Source organism: Hirundo rustica, chromosome 2, assembly GCF_015227805.2.
Source record: "Hirundo rustica isolate bHirRus1 chromosome 2, bHirRus1.pri.v3, whole genome shotgun sequence".
Lineage (NCBI taxonomy): Eukaryota > Metazoa > Chordata > Aves > Passeriformes > Hirundinidae > Hirundo > Hirundo rustica.
The window spans coordinates 105,430,198-105,450,605 of NC_053451.1; the positions used below are offsets into that span (position 1 = coordinate 105,430,198).

General features: G+C 48.1%; 1 protein-coding gene across 1 annotated transcript in view; it reads left to right on the forward strand.

Annotated features, from left to right (window-relative positions):
* The first annotated feature begins 4,227 nt into the window (after positions 1–4,227).
* PTCHD1 (patched domain containing 1) overlaps positions 4,228–20,408 on the forward strand; it is a 37,007-nt gene continuing 20,826 nt past the window's right edge. Inside the window, exons 1-2 of the mRNA XM_040057169.2 lie at positions 4,228–4,610; positions 16,950–17,610. Of these exons, the coding sequence (XP_039913103.1) occupies positions 4,260–4,610; positions 16,950–17,610 (1,012 nt within the window). The 5' untranslated portion in view covers positions 4,228–4,259. The remainder of the gene's footprint in view (positions 4,611–16,949; positions 17,611–20,408) is intronic.

The window sequence follows — 20,408 nt, forward strand, 5'->3', positions numbered from 1 at the left end:
CAGTATCATGAGCATAACACAACCAGTGTTACTAAAAAAGGTTTTGCAACCCTTAAGAGTCTAACCACAATTATCAAACTCTCCTCAAAATTTTTCTTTTTAGTTTTCTTTAAAAAACCAAAATCTTTGTTACCCATTTCCTCACTGTGGGTAACCTCATTCTCTCCAAGCTCCAGCACGAACCCGCATTACACTTTGCTCAGTGCCCTGTTGCAAAAAACATTCCCCATTCGCAGCACTAAATCCCCTGCACATGCTCCTAAAATATCTTCTGTGGTTCCTCATGCCTAACTAAACAATGCAAAATCCTGATTCTCTGCATGCCTCCCACAGCCATCCCAGCTGCTCCTGACACCTTTCCTTTCCCCTAGGCCCTCTTCACTCGTCTGAAGTTACTCATCAGGAATCCCCTCCTCCACCACTCCTCAGTTTTTTCCTTCATTGGAACACTTTTGGGGAGGTAGGAGAACAAAGTTATTTAAAATAAAACCTTGTCAACTTCCTCCCCTCACATCAGTTTTAAAACTTCCCATCGTAACAAGATTTGAGCAGATGCATAAAGACTTGCTCATTTCTGGATGTTCAAGTCATCCTAAAGCCCTCTGGCCTGGGCTGTGGGTTGCGTGAACCCCCCAAGGCCTTGCAGGGCCTGGGAATGACACCATGGCCTCATGCTAATCCACCTGGCCTGTCTGGCCTTGAGAGCTTCTGAGCGTGGGTCAAGGCAGTATTTTTGCAGGGACCTGAGAGTCAACAAATGCTCCCCAGAGGAAAAATCTGCTCTTCAGAGCAGACTTGAACCCCGTGCAGATGCTGCCTTTGAGTCACATCTTTTTATACTCTTTTTCATCCCTTTTATACTCTGTCCCCAAAAGTAGCTACCCTGAGGCGTTTGCTTTGAAAGGACATAATCATATTGCTCCCCCCTCACTATCCCTATTCCCAGCATCTGCACCTCATTGTACGGCCATCTCTTCCCATCATTCTCTCTTAATTTAGTTTGGAAACTCTCTGGAGCAATGAGACATCATTATCTATTTTGTAAAGCGCCATTCAGAGCCGTAGCGGAGTGGCACACATAGAGATAGGAATCCTACCCTCCCATTTCGCTCCAAAAGAAATGCAGAGCAGGCCGATGCTCAGTGCTCGCCGCGTGGCACGTGCTGCCAGCTTTCCCCCGCAACAGAGGCGAGAGCTCACCGGGCTTTGGTCTTCACAGAGTGCCGTGGGAGGCCTCCAGCTGTTCCGCTCCCGACAGCCACATTCCCACAGAATGAGTTTTGATGGCAGTTTCTGGAGTGCCAGAGCAATGATGCTCAGTAACAAGGTGATTTCACTGCCTGCAGAGTCAGGATGTGCAGGTTTCCCCTCCGGTTTGGTAATATCCAGGGGGTGCCTGCGGCATTGTAATGCGCTCAGTGCAGTTCCGGCACACACAGCTGAGCTCTGGTAGCTCAAGCTGCCCCACATTCCCCTGAATGTCCCTTCCCTGTGGGCAACCCCACAGACAAAGGCAGGGCAATTCCTTGGGCCAAAGCGAGGCAGAAATTTTGTGGGATGAAAACATGTGACTCTCTTTGGAAAGACATCATTTCCACAGCGCAGCCTGATGCTGGTTACTACAGGCAGTAAAACTGACCCTGCCCTGAGAAGGCAGAGGAACATCCAGCAGAATTGCTGATGCATCCGTTTTTTCTTCTATACCCCTGCAAAAATGCATATATATATTTAATGGTTGGGTTCAATGATCTCGAATGATTCTTTGAGTCTTCCCTGGGTCACCGATAGCTTACCCAAAGTTAGTGTGCTGAGAACTGGGCTAGATGTTGGATCCTCAAACTAGTTTTTCTGAGATACCCAGGAGAACTGTGAATCGGCCACTGGATGGTTACTGAAACAATTAATAATCTCCCTTCATTTTTAATAATGATAAAATATCTTTAATGGAGACCCAAAAAAACCAGCACAGATGATACTGCCTGCAGCAATGACAAAAGTTCTTTACTTGTTGCTAATGATGTCGAGCACTAGGCACATCCCGACATTCCCCCGACACACAATGAGGTAAGCCTGTGCTCAGATCTGTGTACAGTCTGAGGGGGAAGTGCTGCACTGGGAGACAAGACACCTGGGCTCCAAGGCCTAACCTAGTAGTGAACAGTCACCTAAACTCGGGTCCAATCCTCTCCCATGTCTGTGATTCTATGTTCACCTTTGAAATGTTCTTTAAAATACATTCAAATTGAATTTTCTTCTTTAAACTTACGTAGGACTGATACAAGCAGTATCCAACTTATGCAGGACTGATAACCCCCCCTTCCCCTTTTTGGGAGTGAAACTGAGCAGGGGCACAATCGTGTTACAAACCCCAGCGCCCCTGGGCTGGGCACTCTAGATGCAGCTGCATTGACCACACAGGCAGATCACTCTGCAGGAGTTAACAACAGGAGTTATTCCTGGTCTTAGGCATGAAACCCAGAAGAACCAGGAGATGGGACCTTACCTACCCTGGCCGTGCTCAATCAAACCACTCTCTTGCTCACCACGTTACAAGTGAAACATGGAAAGAGTTTAGCATTCAAGCTGTGTGACCTAGCTGTGAGGAGACAGGAATGAAGTCAAGGTTTTGTGTATGAAGCGTCCACGACAAAACATTAGCTTAGGTCAGACGCTACTGAAATGTAAAAGGGAGGATGACTGTCAGACTATCAACAACCAAAACAGGGAGCCACTGCCGTTTTGTGCAGCAATACATGTAACAGCTGTCAAACAGAAACTTCCTTTTCTCAGATTTGTAAAACCACCGGCCTGAGTAGTAACTGGACTCGCATGACCAACACCTTTGGATTGGGAAGCAGCAGCTTGGACCAGCTAACAGCGCTAGGAATCAGAGTGCCCAAATATGCCAATAGCCAGGGTATCTGTGCTCGTTTCCGCTATTTAAATACAATTTGTGTTTAAAGACGAGGCCGCGCCCCCGAATCGCATCGGCGGGGCCGGTCTGTACCTACACGCAGGTGGGCAGCGCGCTCAGCCACACGCCGCCGGGGTTTGCCGGTTCGCGCCGAGGGAAGCGGCAGCGCTCGCCGGGCACGGCGCGGCGCCGGCGGCAGCGGCGCGGTGCCGGCAGGTGCCGGGGCTCCCCGGGCGGGGCACCGACGAGACAGCCCGGGGCGGCTCCCGAGACGACGCCGGGCGGCCAGGGACCGTGAGACGGGCAGGGACAGCCCCGCCGCCGGCACCCGCTCTCCCTAATGGGCATGTGCGGCGCTCGCACATGCCCACTCGTGCCGCGCGGGGCCGGCGGGCTGTGCCGCGCCGCGCTGCCGGCGCCGCCGCGGTAGCCGTGCGGCGGGACCGCGGGGCGCGCCGTCGGGCGCCCCGGGACGCGGCCCGCCCCCGTCGCCGGGAGAAGCGCCCGGACGTTTCCGACGGAGGGTTCCCGCAACAAAACCCCCCCGCGAAAGACACCCAACTCTCCCTCCGCGGGGGGCGACCGTTCCGCGCCTCGCCGTCCGCCCGCGGGCGGCCCGCGCCGCCCCGTCGTCCCGGGGGCGGCGGTGCCGGCGACGGCGGGCGGGGCCGGGCGGGGCGGGGCGCGCCGCGGCGTCCCGAGCGCGGCCGGCGGGCGGGCGGCCCCGGCGGGAGGCGCGGCGCTGCGCCCGCCGCCCCGTGCTCGGCGCCGCCCGGCGTGGCCCCGCGCCCCTGGGCGGAGGGCGGCGGCGGGGGCGCCGCGGAAGGCTTTACGCGCCCGCCCCGCCTCGCCTCTCCAGCCGCGGCCGGGGGATTAGTCAGCAGTCTGCGGGCAGCCCCGCTCCCGCGCAAACTCCGCGGCGGGGGCGGGGAGCGGCGCTCGCCCCTTCCCCTTCCCGCGGCGGGGCGGCGGCGGGGCTGCCCCCCCCCCCCACACACACACACGCACACACACGCACCCCCCCGGCGGTCCGCGCCGCCGCTCCGCGGCCAGGGGCGGCGGGTTGGGAAGTCAGGCGCCGAGGGGCTGGGAAACTCCTCTCGGGCACGGCGGCGTTGCGGGAGGACGAGCGCCCGAGCCGCCCCGCGCACGCACACGGGCGGGCGGGCGCGCACACACACCGCACACACACGCACACGCGCGGCGGCCGCCCCCGGCCCCCCGCAGCCGCGGCCGGCGGGGAGGCGGCGCCCGGCGGGGCTGCCCCATGGTCTTGCGGGGGCCGTGGGGGAGCTGCGGGGGCCCCGGCGCGGCGCTCGCTCTCCTGCGCGCCCTCCGCACTAGGATGTTGCGGCAGGTCTTGCACAGGGGGCTGGGGACGTCCTTCTCCCGGCTCGGCCACTTCGTCGCCAGCCACCCGGTGTTCTTCGCCTCGGCGCCCGTGCTCATCTCCATCCTGCTGGGCGCCAGCTTCAGCCGCTACCAGGTCGAGGAGAGCGTGGAGCACCTCCTGGCCCCCACGCACAGCCTGGCCAAGATCGAGAGGAACCTGGTGGACAGCCTCTTCCCGGTGAACCGCTCCAAGCACCGGCTCTACTCCGACCTGCAGACGCCCGGGAGGTACGGCCGGGTGATCATCACCTCCTTCCGCAAGGCCAACATGCTGGACCAGCACCACACCGATCTCATCCTCAAGGTAACCCCGGCGGGTCCCCCGGCCCCGAGCATCGCCCCCCCCGCGCCCGGCCCGGCGCTCCGCATCCCGCCCCGCTCCCCGCACCTGCCCGCCGGCACGGACCCACCCGCGCATGCCGCGCTCTGCCCGCCCGGCACGGGCGCTGCCACCGCAGCTCCCCGGTCACCTCCCTGCAACAGTTGGGACGCCAGCCCGCCGCGGGGAACCGGCACCGCGCTCCCCGCCAGCGCCGCGGACTCCGCTCTCTTCCTCCTCCTTTTTTTTTTTTTTTTCTTTTTTTTCTTTTTTTGTTTTTTTCTCCTTTTTTCCCCATCTTTTTCTTTTTTTCCCCCGTTTTGCTTTTATTTGCTTTGGGTGAGCGAGAAGAGCAGTCTGGCTTGCTTAAATAATTTTTTCGGCGTTCCTCTACTCGCTTGGCAGTTGTGCTCCCGAGTTCAGGCGTCTCGGGCTTTGATAAACTCAAACTTCAAAAACAGTTAGGTACCAGTCTATCAGGCTGTCGAGAATGGTTCTGGGGGCCGCTGCTGTGTCTGGACTGCACTTCTGCATGGAGAGGGGTAGCACAAAACCTTATTTTCACTGCTCGTCAAGGCAAATGACATAACTCAGCAGCTTATTTTTAGTGGATAGTGTTTTTTTCCCCCTCCACTCTCAGCCCACCACCATCGATTTCGTAGATGGAGAGAAAATCCAGCCCAGCTATAGACTGCAGGCATGGTGCAGCCTGTGCTGCCGATTCAAGTTAGAGCGGGCAGCATCTTCCCGCTTGAGCAGCATGGAGTGAGCGAGTCACAATCTGACAGGACACCTCACCGTACTATATATCATAACACGTCAGAAACCTGCATTTCTTGAAGCTGGTACTCTTGTTTATACCCCAGTAGTTTTGAACAATTCTCGAAGGAAAAACAGGGATGATAGGTGCAAAAACTTGAGTGTTAAGAGGGTCAAGTTCACTCAAGAAGAAGGAAAGGAATATTTGGAAATAACCAAAGGTGTGGCTAGCTCAATCCTGCACATTTTTGCTGTTGCCTTTGTGGAAGCCCAAAAGGTTTCAGCTTTTTTTTTTTTTTTTTTTTTTTTCTTTCTTTCTTTCTTTCTTTTTCTTCTCCCTGAATGTCAAACTGTCAGCCCATATAAAAGCCAATGCTAATTCTTCTTAATCACTTCAAGGAGTGTCTCTTCTAAAATGAAAAAAACAGATGCAAACGCCTATTGTAAGAGACTTCAGGGAGACCTCTCTTTACTAAACAATGAAATTACTGTTATAGTGAATTTATTTGTATTTTATTTCCACTGTAGGCACATACAGAACTGTGGTAAAGAGCCACTCAGTATTTTCTGTTTTCCTTTTGACATATTACCCAGCAGTAATGAGCAAACATTTAATGAGTGTCGACTCACTAAGTACACTAACAGCAATGTTACTGGAGAATGAGAAAACTCCAGAGAAATTATTTTCATTCCTTCATTTTCTTGCACTGTGAATTGCATTTGCATCCAGTATGTGCACATTTACTCAGTCATAGGATAATAATGATAATGGATTTTTTCTCTGTACTGCTTTCTCTGGAGATCTGTAGTTTTATCAATAGGAGAATGACACACAAATAAATGGTACTCAATCTTTCTGCAGGCAAACTTCTGCATAAGATTTATCACATCAGCAAAAGAGGTATAACTTAGAAACTTCTGTCAGTATTTAACACAGCCTCATTTTTAATAGAATTCACTAAATTTTTTTTTTTTCTTTTAGGGAGATAACACCATTGCCATTTGATTGTTTTAGACATTGTTAACCGTGTCTGATGCATTATTTCCCACTCTTTACTTATCTAGCTAATTCCAATATGCTTTGTTTAGGATGGATTAAGTCCCTTGTCCTGATTATGCTCCTGTTTGTGGGCAGAGGCAGGCACAGGCAGCTGACTGTCCACCCTTGTGGATGGCCGGGCCCCGTGAGCCAAAGAACAGCAAGACAGGAGGGAGGGCTCCTAGCTCCGGATATTGTTATATCTGTGGTGATGCAGGGCTACATCATCTTGTGTTAGCAGGGCCCACCAAGGGAAGGAGAAAGAAAAAGGTGGCCATCAAGGTTGTCCTATACACATTCAGTAGCATGAAAGGGGGAAGGGAGCAAAGGCACCCCAAGCTGCAGTTCAGAGCCAACCAACTCAAAGAACTGTGCTTGTAAATAAGTGTCCTGGGTGAAGCTACAGAGTAAATCCCACTCACATTTCTGGAGCTGCCATGTAAGCACAGTCAGGGCAGACCACCCACACAGCAGCTTTTTCTTATCTTTCCTTTTCTGGAGGATGACCTCCCCAAGGGAGAGATTGTGCTTTAGAATAAATGTCAGGTTGGATGTTGGCTCCTCCCACATGGCTGTTGCTGCATCTCCACCCACAAGCAGGAGCATGGGAGACACAGGAGGGTGATTGCCCCAGGCAGATGCTGGCTGCTCTTGGAGCGCATCTTGTTCGTTTCTTTACCTGCCATATCCCACTTCCCAAAGAGGGAAAAGAATGAGCCATGAGCAGCTACAGCTTCCCTAGTCATGTACCAAGGAAAGGAGATTTTCTGTGATTTAGGCAGAGGAAGAAAACAGCTTCTCTTACTGTCCCTTAGTAAAGGGATGGATACAAAGTTTTGGGGTCTGAGCGGTGGAAACTGAAACACAGATGGTACAGTCAAAAGTTAATCTAAGATCCAAGTCAATTCATTATTCAGTTATGACTGTTGTGGTGACATTTCTAAACCACTCTGGTTAACTTAGTGTAGTTCCTCGTGGGCACCTTACCACCCTGAGAAAGTCACCATTGCCAGTGCTGCACAATACCTTGCTGGCTGGGAGGGGATTCTGGGCAGGGCTCAGCCTCAGAAATGTCTCAGCCCAGGGCTCAGGCAGCACTCCCAGAGCAGGAGCTGCTGAAGGGCTCCCGCTGTCAGCGCACATCTGCCAGCGCGACGCTGGCTGCTCCCAGGACAGCCCCAGGTCTTGCTGGATGCACAAGCTGCTCCACAGAGTCTCTCCTCATTAGCAGAGAGGTGTGTGGCTGCCTTATAGAATAGTTTTGCTTTTGAGACGATGCCAAGTACACTTTTATTTCTTATTTTTGTATAAATCTCTGTCCATAGTTCTCATAACTCCCTGTAAGCACTTAACACCATCCTAGGCCTGTCATCCCAACGTTGCATTTCCAGCTGCCATAATCATTTGCAGAAGGGAGAAATCTAAACATATCCTCAATCTCTGGTCTTGAATAGGTGTTCCAATAAAAAGCCTTGGTAGAATCTCAGATATGGAAGAGATGCATCCTGAGACTGAGATACCGTGGGAGGACAATAATGAAATTTTACTTGCTGCAGTACCTGCTCTATAGCTGAGCATAGGGAACTGGTATCCTGTGCTGTTGGTGTGCAGGCTGTTTCCTCCTCAAGGTTTGTCTTTCAAGAGGGAGAGGTAGGAGGTAAAAACACCTAATTGAAGAAAGTGTGCTTTTATCCTTATATTTCCAATAGGTGCTTAGAAGAGCAAAAATAATTGGGATATTTGATGCGGACCATCATGCAGAGGTTCGGATGATTTTATAAAGTCTGTAGAAATTGTCTAAGAAAACCTAGAATCCCATCTAAAAATAGTGTTAGAACAGTCCCCCTACCATTTCATGATGATATTTTCACTTGCAGCAAGAGACTTGTTAGGTTAAAGTCATACAGACTCACTGGGAATAGAGACCTAGACAGATTTTGAACCTCAGAAAATATGTTATAACTTAGACAGAATTAGAGACACCAATCCTTTTGAGTCTGTTTATTCCTCTATGCTTACAGTGAGTTAACTGCACCATATTAAAGACTTTTTTAATTAAAGATTTTCTTTTTCTTTTTTTTCAGAAAAATATTCTCTCTTCCATTTCCATTACTGTGTTTATTACAATAACACAGTACTAATTTTTTTTTTTTGGCAAAAACTCCACTTAAGATATCAAGACATAAAGATGAAAAGGGATTGAAATGTAACATGCCTTACTGAAAGGGATTTTATTTGCAGTTTGCTTCTATAAAAATCTGTAGATGACAGGGGTTTTTTTCCTTAAAGAAACCTTTACTAACTATAGATTTTTTAGTGCTTATAGATTATTTCTCTCATAAGCTGGCCGTGATTTGATCTAGGTAACTGGCTAAATATGTATTTGTAAGCGCAAATGAAGTAAGGTCAGGTATTTCTGTTTAAGGACACATTTATTTAAGAACTTCATAACTTCTGATTACTGCAGAACAGAACAGTTTAGCCTCAAAATCTTGCAGACCTCATAGTTGTTGGGGTTTTATTTCCTCTCTCTGCTCCTTAATTATTCTGTTCCTGTTAACGTGTGTGTTGGCACGCTCTGTCTGCGGTCCTCACGGATTTCCTCACTTACTTTGTACGTGTGAGGAAATTCGTGGAGGAAACAACCGTGTTTAGAAATAACCGCGTTCCCTTGCCTGTGGCATTCCCAATTGCTTTGCTGTACAAACACAGCACACTTAAACCACTAATTCCAGAGTCAGTGGAAGCGGGCTGTGGTTGTCCAGCGGAGCCGAAAGCTGGGTCTGCTGCGATCCTGAGGAACGCAGGGTACCCTTTTGTTAGAAACTTTTGGCTACTCCTGAATGCTTGGACACAGGCAGTCAGCTGTGGATCTAGCAATGGATGGAGTGGGTCTCCACCTTCTCTGGGTAGCTCAGGCACTAAAAACACTTCTTGGGAAACAGACAATAGAACATACAGTGCGTTCTGCTGAAAACAAAATAAAGGATGAAGTCATGTCTTTAGAGCAAGGCTGTAGGATGAGGGGAAGAGTCCTAATACAAGAAAAACAAGGGTGTGAAAGCAGCAGAAGTGCAAGCCTGTTGTCATAGCAGCACAATGCTGCAGGGCTAAAATGTATCTTATGCGAAAACAGATGAGAATTAAGATACGCAGGTAAGATCCGGGCACTGCCAAGGAAGAGGGAAGGTAAATAGCACATTGCAAGGACAATGTGGAAGTGTGTGCAGAAGCCCCCCTGAGCTCCCAGGGTCAGCAGCAGCAGCTCCTCAGCGTGATTCCTGCAGGCAAGAGGGTTTGGTCTCTCCTGCAGGCACTGGTCAGCGCCTGGAGCAGAAGTCCTAAAGTTGCCTGTGCGTGGGAGGACGATCACATCCCACTGGTGCCCACCGCCCCCCGGCCCTGCTCCAGTAGCACTGGCCGGGACAGGGCCCCTCCGCTCTCCCGCCTGCTTCACTCCCTGGTGTGATGCTCCCTACAGCCCCGCGCTGCCGCCAGCCCAGCGGCCCGTGCTCGGAATGCCCGGCATCCCGTGTTGCCTTGCCTTCCCTGCCTCGGAAGGTCAAACTTTGCTCCCCCTCTCACAAACAGAACACTTGGGGGACATTTTCGATAGGTGGCTGGGATGTGTTGGGTGTGCTGGGGCATCACCCCTCAGGGCGAGCGCACAAGTGGGCAGGGCAGGCGTCAGAGGCCAGGGACAGCTGCGCGTCACAGCACCGAGACCACGCCACCCCCAGGCAGTGTCACAGGGCTGAGAGAGAGCTGCCAGGGCTCCCCATTGACCACATTTGTACTGCCTAAAAACTGTGACAAGGCCCTGCCTTTGAGTTGGGGTTTACAGCAGGAGAGCCCCTTCTCTCCTGTTGGTATATAGAAGGAGGAGGCGAGTTGCTAACTAACACCCTGGGCTGTAAACCTGCAGCTCTTAACTGTGCAGAGGGGGTCGTTCCTCAGGCTTCTGCTGGAGGAGCCCTTGGCAAGAGCCCCCTGAGAAACAGTGTAAAGATAGAAGGATGTTCGTGGAGGCATCTGAAGTGCGTGGAGAGAGCCACCCGTGGTGGAACTGATGCAAGATCAGACACAGGAGCAAAGTTTTATTCTTTTTTGCCCCATCATGAGAAATTGATCTTGTTGCCGCACACCAGGCTGTGCAGAGAGGTTTCTGCTGCCCAGGCGTCCTGTCCTCCAGCAGCGGTCAGCCCTAAAAACAGAGTGGGCTTCTCTCGGTGGAACAAGTTCAGGCAGATTTACAAGGGGTCAGAATTAAAATGGTATTGATTAGAAAAGCTTCACCACTTCAGATCAGAAAAGAAAAATCATATCTAGCGATTTTCTGTAGCTACCGAGAAGACAGATGGAAATGGAAATGTACGCACATCTGCCGCTTCCAGCACTAATAGTTGTCCCTCAGTTGATGACTTGTAGTTTAAACAATTTTTAGGTTTTATTTTTCTGAAAATTGTTTGGAGAGAAGATAAATCACTGTGTTTTGGACAGCTGAAAAAATTAGTTGCAAAAATAAATCCCATGCATAATTAGTATCTTAGCGTCTCTTCAGGAAACCTGATTGTAGGACTGAGAAAAGGAGCCAAGCTACTCATAGCGATCCTTGCTGCTTGCTCTCCAGCTGTGACTTCTAATGTTTATCCCGAGCCATTAGGATCTTTTGGCTTCGTCCATCAGCTGTGTGCAGGCTGCTCATCCCTTGCCAGGCTGGCATGGTCAGGAGGCCACTGCCACCAGCCTCTTTGAACCTCTGCCCTGGACCCGCGGCGTGGGACTGACAGCAGGGCACAGCCCTGGCCGGGGGCTCCCTCGCCCTCCCTCTCTGCACCTTCTGATGAAAGCGCACTCTTGAAAGTTTAATTCTGCCCATATCTGCAGAACCCACAGTGGGGGTTTTTTGTAAATTATGCTGGAAGCTGTGCAAGTCTTTTCCCTCTCATAACCTTTTTACGTTTTGACTGAGGCCATCTCTTGACGTGAATAAAAAAGTACACTGCAAAGGTATGAAATGCCAGAGATTACTGAGATCATAGAAAAAGTGGAGAAATTTATAGCTATCCATTAAAGGCATTTTCTCCTCTTCGTTTTCCTTGGCACAAGTTACCTGTAAAAATTACTAAAGAGTAAACCAGCTTCTCATAAAAATGGAGTGTATATTTAAAATTATTGTCTTCATCCTGCTTTCTAGTTTTTTCAGTCTTGAACCCAAAACAGTGATAAAATTTTATACAATAATAGGTAATGAATTCAGAGCCTTTTCAGTCTTCAGTTTTTCCTCCATAACCACAAGATCAGACCTTTTTTTTTTTTTTTTTTTTTTTTTTTTTTTAATGAAAGCTGAGATTCAAAAAAAAAAAAAAAAATCACAATACTTCAGGCTCCAGGACTCACAGGAAGCAGAGACTCGGTGAAAATGACAGCAAAAAAATTCTAAGAGTGGCAACACTGAGGAGCGAAGCTGATACTAGATTTGAACCATCAGATGGAGGCTAAATAAGTTAAATAATAGCAGCAACAACAGAGTAATAAGGCTTTGCAAAGATGATGCTCCTGAGAGTAAAACATGTCTGCGTGCCAGATCATTTGCAGTGTGGGAGGACATCCATATATCTAGCTAGTTTTGTCTCATTGGCCATTCATTGACTGTATGTCAAGTACAAAGTATAGTCGAGTCCTTACGATGAGTGATGTCCCCTATAAACACCACATATCACCGCTCAGCAGCAAAACCAAACATATTTTTGAGGTATATATGATAAGCAGGAGGTAGTTGTACACATCCTTATGATTAAAAGTGGTGTCTGTGACTGACCCAGCTTCCAAGAGAGTCAGAATGTATTTTCATGAGCTGGGCATGGGAGCTTATCAAAGACTGAATGGTCCCGTTGCATTTTGCTGCCACTGTGGAGTTTCCCTGGGAGCAAAGCTGTGCCACCAGCAAGGTGAGACCCAAAGTGGGACCCTGATGGTTGGGTCCTCATCCCCTTTGCCCGTAGATTTGATTGGGGTAGAAGATTATGTAAAGTGAGCTTAAAGGATTTCTGGGACCAGATCATTTTGCAGATGAATCAGCAGTTTCTAACCCATCCCTGCTGGGAATGGATCTGTTTCCTTCACAGGGAGGCTGCAGACTTCTTTGTTACCTGATGAAATTATCAAAATTCTGGTAATACCTTCTGACTTTTAAATTAAAGGATTTCTCCACAAAGCAAAGGGGTACAGGTTTTTCTCGGCCCTTCTTGTAGCTTCCTGCATCTTTTGCAGGGACTTAAGAATAAAAACAAGCTTTCCTTTCTGTCCTGACCACACAGGTCCAAGTACAGCTCTTTTGCCTTCAGGCTCAGCTTTGATGGCACTGCTGAAAGCTGTGCCATGCTCTGTAGAGTGGAGAGCTGTCTCATAGAGCCCAGTGTGGGGCTTGGCCATGCCAGGGCACCCAAACTGACCCTACTGCAGGGCTCAGCTTCCCAGCACCTGTGTTCCTGTGCTGGTGGCAGAGGTAGGAGGACCAGCAAAAATAAAACAGCTTGAAGAACTTCCAGCCGTGGTTCTCTGTGGCAGGCCCTAGTGCTAATGGCTCAGCGTAGAAGAAGTGGAAGGATTTTTGCTTCCTGGCATCCCCTCCTGGGCCCATGGACAGAACCAGCTGGCAGGGCACTGCAGTTTCACCACCTCACATCTGTCAGATGTGCCACAGGCTTAAACATGGCTTGGTGTGGAGGTGTGAGACTGGTGCAGCCCTCACCTGGAGATATTTGCTGAAAGGGATTTGTCTCCTGGTTGAAGCCATCATTCCTCTGTCTAGAATAAATAACCAAGTGAGCATGGAACTTAAAGTAGGCAAAGACCAAGAACAAGATTTTACCAAATGCAAATGACTAAAGGAAAACACTGTTCTAGAAATCTCCAAGGTGGGAATCCTGACCCAGACTATATGTGTGTGCAAGACACACATAAATACCATTTTCAGAAGGGAGAGGGGAATTCCAAGGAATGGTCACTGTTTAAACAATGGTGAAAGGAAGAGGTGGATGTTATTATTTCATGTCTGAACACTTTCAGGAACCGTGTGCCACCGTGGTGAGGGAGCTTAGGTGGTGCTGTGCAATTCTCACGCTGCAGTGCTCTGGCTTCTCAGCAGTAAACTGCTTTTTGGTTCCTTGCACTGTTAGCTAGCTGAAAAAGCTGGGAGCGATGAGCAAGCAGTGCATGTCTACCTCCAAGAAAAACTATTCATTCAGATTTTGTTATTCCTTTAAACTTCCCTTTCTTCTAATAGGATCAGTAAGGAGAAGAACAGCTGGATAAATGAGGATCTGGTAGTCAGTCGTTTGTCCCAGGACTAGGTGCCGGCTTTATTCCGAGTGTGATTACTTGCTATTACAATCCTCTGCACCGATGAGTGCAATATGCATTATGCATTAGCGTTTTGCTAATGTTGTCCCTGTCACACAACAGCCTTTACCATCAGACTGAAGTTTCTGGAGGACCTCCTGGTGTACCATTGGCAAGCCAAATTGCAGACTGTGCAATCCTTTGAATTCAAAGGATGTGCCCTTGTAAGCTCTTGGAGCTTCCGTTTTCCGCGGAAACAGAAACTCGTCACCCAGGGTTTTGAGTGTGGGCTTTGGATGGGTGGAAAAATCCGTGTGGCCACAGCTGAATTCCCAGCATGGCAGCAGAAAGGAGAGTGCCATGGGACTGCAGCTCTCATCAGGGAAGAGGCAGCATCCTGTGGCTCACAGGCTGCCACAGGCAAGCAAAGAGAGAAAGGAGAGCGAGCCTGCAGCCGTGCTGCAGCGCTCCCCTGCCCTGCACCGAGGCAGCAGAGGGCTTTCCTAGCACCGGGCTTGAAAAAAGTACAGATAAAGTGTGTTTGTCTTGAGAAGGAGAGTCTGGGTCAGGATTCCCGGTGCTGAATCCTTGGGCATGCTGGTGCAGTTCTCAGCACTCTTTGTTGGGATGGAGGGAATGGCAAGCTTTTCCCTCTTTGGCTGTTTGCCCCCAATTTGAGACCAAACGTCATGGCCACTGGCAAAGCTCAGAATATATCTCATAGCTGCTCTAAACTGCACAACCTTGCAGCCAGCTCCGGGGGCTGCTCAGCTGCCAGGATGTGCCAGGACAGAGAGCTGTGTGCCCGCTTCCCTCTCTTCCCCAAAGGCCCATTGGTGAGAGGAGGGATGGGCTGGTCCTCCCCCTGCAGCGCCCAGTCCAGCCCAGCACGGGCTCGGAAGCACCAGGCCACTGCTGCAGAACAAGCTCCTCAGCCTGAAATGACCATTTCCAAGAGGAAAGGAGTGTTTTTTGTATGGGATTTAGCTTCTAGCCTTTCACTAAAGGTGAAGTAACAGCTGTGATAGATGAGGTTATTTTATAACCTAAATATTAAAAGAAAATGCTTCAGATGTGGAAGGAAGCAAATGCTGCAGTGAGGCAGGGTGGGTAAATAGCAACTTTTGATAAAAGTTGCATGTCAGTTTAGTTTCTTCTGCATTGTGTCGCTCCACAGATCCTCTCTGAAGGAGTTGTATTGTGAATCTAATAAAGGCAGGAAATTCCTTCTATTCCTCCTGGTTTCCCTCAGCTGAGCTTCTTTATGTGACGTCTTGTTTTATAGCTGTTGTCAATGAAAGCCATTCAGTAGCTCCCATTGCAAAAAAAATTAAAATCAGATCTCTGTCTTTGATCTGGTAAATCAGGGCATTTTCCCCAAACTGTAGTCATGTACAGTAGAATTTGTACCCCAGAACAGCAGAACTTTGCAACCCCAAACTGAAAAGACGGGAAGTATTCCGCATAGAGGTTAATTTCTTTGTCACGTTCCTGCAAATGTTTTATTTTGTTTTGTTTTAGAAGAAAATTGTGCAAAAGACCCTGATCTGTTGCACAGTTAGTTACATTTTTTTTCTCCTACCACTATGGGAAATTTTGCTTCTCACCATGGCCAGGCATCATATTCTTGCAGTAGTGTAAAGATTTGTTAGTTCAGTTCATTTCTCAAATTTACCTTCCTAATGTCAGTATTGAACTGTTATTTCTGCCAAAAAATTAAAATTTAAATATATATTAAAAAAAAAAAAAAAAAACCTACTGAAAGGTGGAAAAATACACCCCCAAGCTGCTAGAGAAACAAGATGAGAATCTAGGAATATTGTAGTCTTTGTCTATATGATGTTGCAGTATCCCGAGGAACAGAGGCAACATAACTGAGTTTATACCCATCACAGACTGTGCAATGTAATCACAAAAGGATCAGGTTGATAGTACCATATAAATGATGGAGGGGATGGGGTGTGAGGTGCTGCAAATAAGTCTCAAATACCACACAGAAGTCACTATGACTGTTTAGTTTCAACAGATGCAGGAGGTTAGCCAGGATTATTAGGCATTTTTTCCATTGCCCCCAAATGAGTGTATGAGCTCTACTGTTCTCCTGCACACTGTCTTCTACTTTTTTTAAACAGTGTTTATCATCAGACAGAATGATACACGTTAGCAAACTCAATATTTTATTTTGAAAAACCTTGTAACCCTATTAGGGCTATTCTCTTGCCATATTTTAAATTTCTTGTTTCTTCTATGTTGACTAAAATAGATTCAGAAAAGGTTGCAAGAGTTTTCTTTATTTTTTCAAGAAGAGATGGTAATTTTTTTCTGCCTTTCTGATGCTCAAAAATAACTGAATATTTTTGGGGTCAGAGCTCAGGCATGGAAAATTTCAGAAGGATGAGGAACAAAAAGGAACGTGCACTACGAGGTTGTAGACCTAACAATAAGCTGCAAACACTAAACTTAGGGGACCCTCACTAATTAACAGAACCTCTCAGAGAGAGCGAGAGAAGACCAGTGTCTGTCTCTGCCTTGCTTCCTGCTCTCAGACCACTGAGGATTTGATGGGGGAAAGAGGGAGGGGGAAAGAGAGAGGAGAAAAGAGGGCAAATTAGTTATTGCCAGATCTCTTTTCCCTGCTGTGCCAGTGGTCTCTGTAGGTAGGACATGCAGCTGTGGCCTGTCCTCTGCTCAGAGCGAGGGCTGGTCCCCTGCACTGCCCGGCTGCCAGCGCATCCTGCACAGGTGGCACACCCAGGCACAGTGCTCTTCTGCCTTCTCGACCTCAAGCTGATCTCTTAGAGTAACTAGGCAATCCTCAGCACAACAGTGTCCCTGGACATGGTTGGGCTTTAGCTGGACCTGTTGAGTTTTCTTATTTAGAGAGGCCAAACAGCAGCTCAGCTACATGTGGCACATATGTACGTCACATTATGCCAGAGTTACCAGCAAAGGACATTGGGGAATAATGCTGCTGATTTGATGCATGTTTCTTTTTCTTTTTTTCTTTTCTTTTTTTTTTTTTTGCAATGAGTGTGCTATTATTACCGCAGTCACCGGAACTTTCGTTGTTGTTGCTTTGATCGAATAGAAAAGGGACGGCGGTGAGGAGCTGCTGTCGTCCTGGCTGCTGCTGTGCGAGATGAACTGGTGAATAACGTGTGTGATTTCTCTTTCCCTTGTAGTTGCACTCTGCAGTGACCAGGATCCAAGTTCAAAGACCTGGTTTCAATTACACGTTTGCCCATATATGTATCCTGAACAATGACAAGACATGCATAGTGGACGACATAGTGCATGTACTGGAGGAATTAAAGGCTGCTCGTTCTTCTAATCGAACTAATTTTGCAATCACTTATCCGATTACTCACTTAAAGGATGGCAGGGAAGTGTATAACGGGCATCAGCTCGGTGGGGTTACTGTGCACAGCAAGGACCGGGTGAAGTCTGCGGAAGCCATTCAGCTCACCTACTACTTGCAGGCAATCAACTCCTTGAATGACATGGTGGCAGAGAAGTGGGAATCCATTTTTTGTGACACTGTTGAACTTTTCCAGAAATCCAACAGGAAAGTCAAAATGTATCCTTTCACTTCCTCTTCGCTGAAGGAGGATTTCCAGAAGACGAGCAGGGTGTCAGAACGCTACCTGATCACAAGCTTGGTCCTTGTGGTCACCTTGGCCATTCTCTGCTGCTCCATGCAGGATTGTGTCCGCAGCAAGCCCTGGCTTGGCCTGCTGGGATTGCTGACAGTGACCCTTGCCACCCTGACTGCTGCCGGGATCATCAATCTCACTGGTGGGAAATACAATTCCACCTTCCTGGGAATCCCCTTCGTCATGTTAGGTAACTATCTCCTCTCTCTCTTTTGTGTGTTTGTGCCTCCCTGACGCATTTCCCAGCAAGCAGACAAGCATCACTGCATGGGTCCTGTTGTCTCATTCCTGCAGCACTGTCCCATGCCGAATCCACACTGCCTCTTTTCCTAAACTGTGTTTATGGTACCTCGATGTTAAAGTCATGCCTGGGACTCCAGTGTAGGTAGCACAATGCCGTGGGACGTGGAGCCTGTGCAGCAGCAAGGAACAAAGATGTGCAAATGCCGTGCCTTTGGCAGAGAGGGAGCCCAGCTGCTGCTTCTCTGTAGATGTTTGATTCTGGTTTTGAAGGGAGGCCTTTGCAGTGGTTCCCGTGCAACACTGACAGCATCAGCTCTGCTGGCAAATCAAAGGGCTGCCTGTGTTGGGCATTTAGGGGGTGCTGGCTCCTTTGGAGACCAGAGCCATGCTGTCCTGGCTTGGCAGGTGCCTGCCTGTGGGATAAGGGCGGTGGTGGGTTCTGGGTTGCAGAAGTCCTGTGTTGGCTGAGCAAGTGTAGGGAGAGTTTCACAGCCCTGGGGGAGAGAACTTTGACACCCCTGGTCAGGGATGGACCTGCAAGCTCAGCACCGGTACATCCCATGGCAGAAGGTTATGGAGGAAGGCAGAACTGACTGCTCCCTGGCTCCTGTGCCAGCAGAGACATAGTTATCTGGAGTATGGAGTGGTTTCAGTTTTGTTTTTTGTTTTGTTTTGTTTTCCTTGAGGGTAGGGAAGGGGAGGACATAAGTGTGGTAATCTTGCTCCCAACCCAGACTCAGAGCCCTCTCCTGCTGGCACCAGGGCATTTGTGGGAATTGTGCATATTGTACCCAGAGGCAGGAGAACTTCACGGGAGACAAAACAAGAGCTCTGGAGAGTTCACAGCCTCTTTGTTTGTGTTTGGTTCATAACCAGTGCGAAAAGCTTTGTGCACCGTAGGTGTTTAATATGTCCTTGTTCACGCCATTATTCATTTGTGGAGAATAATACATGCATTGATTTGATCACAGCTTCCCTGGCTGAAAATCAGTGCTCAGTAATACTTCAGGTTTCAAGTGTAAGAGTGTCTCCACTGACTTAGTCACATCAAGTAGCGATATGACATGTTTTGAGCACAGCTATTTTTATATCCAGCACCAGGTTCCTGTGCCGTGCTGGTACCGTAGTGCTGCTGCACTGTGGTATTGTTGCACTTTAATTAAAGACTATGCTTCAGTGCATCACACTACCAGCTAACATACAGAACATACTCAGTGACAAACAGAATTCAGCTACTTTACATCGGCTGTCATTTTCAGATGACATCCATGGAAATTAAACTACATTGTAATCTAGAGGAAATGCTGCACAAGAAAGTCAGAATCAAAAGAAGGGTATATTTCTGACCTGAGTCTCTGGTTTCTTTGGTGGGTTTTTATGCCTGTTCATGTATTATAAAATTCAATTCCTCAAACTAAGTAGTGTATATTAAGTGTAACTTGAGATAGGAGGGGATTTTCAGATGTGTTACAAGAGTAACAGAAAAGCAGTCTAAAGTCCAGACATATGAAGTGAAAATACATGAGGAAACTGACTCAAAAATATGAAATATTATCTTTGTTTTAGGGATCAAATATCTGCTCACTGGGACAACCTTTCAGATCTTTAATTTACTAGTAGTGACAATGCTGAGACTTGAAATCCTCAAAGACTTACAGATGACTATGAAAAGTTTCAGATGTCTATTTTAGTGTTCCTTTAAGTGCCAAGCTGTACAGTCAACTCTGCTTTTCTTTTTTTTCTTTTTCCTGATTTTTTCTTTTTTTTTGTCTTGCTTCGTTGAAGTACTCCACTCTTAAAAGGGCAGCTCAGCTCCCACTGTGAACAAGTCAAGATAGCGCAGCCAAGTTCATGTAAATCTTGCCTGCTGCCCCACCTGCATAAAATCTCCCAAGGAATGGGAATATCAACAGGTGAACAGAAGGCACTGACAGCATTTTGGAGTTTTTAATGAGAACTGTTTTAAACCGGCAGATAGCTAGAAAGGCAGGTTGGCCTCTTTTTTTTTCTTTTCTTTTTTTTTTTCCCTTCTTTTTTTATTTTTCTTTTTTTTTTTTTTTCTTTAAGTATAATGAAAAGATTCAGCACACATTTTAAAATGCATTTCATACCTAGATGTTGTTTTGCTTATAAAGGATGTTTTAAGTCAAGGCAACTGAAGGCTACAGACACCCAGAACCCTCCATTATAGCCCACTGAACAGCTTCCACTTAATTTCAGTGACCGTCAGATTAGATCATAGATTAACTGACCTTTAGAAAGCTAAAGGGTTTCTGGCTAACGATGTGGCCCTGTATCTATTACTCATAATCTCATGGCTAAAAGCAGAAATGAGATAGAAAAAATGATTACACCGGACACATTTCAGGCACAGCCCCTTCACTGGTATACATCACTAATGAAGTTTCCCTGGTTTATAGCAGCTGAGGATTTTTAACTTTCATCAGCGTTGCAGAGGCGGGGGGACACTCTCCAGACATCATTTGACACAGGATGAGATTACATCTTTCATAACAGAGAGTTTTCATCATGCACTTTGTCTCCTCCTTGGACCACTTTCTCCTGTGTTTCACTGCACAACCACACAACCACTTTGCATCATGTCTGAGTTCCCCTTTTGCAACTTAGCTGTCCTCCTTATTTATCCGCTGCATCTGGAAAATAATTCATTTTCTTTTTCTTTGCATATTTGGTACCGCTCTCACTTGCCCAGTCTTCTTCCTTTTCATCCCAGCTTTCCTCAGA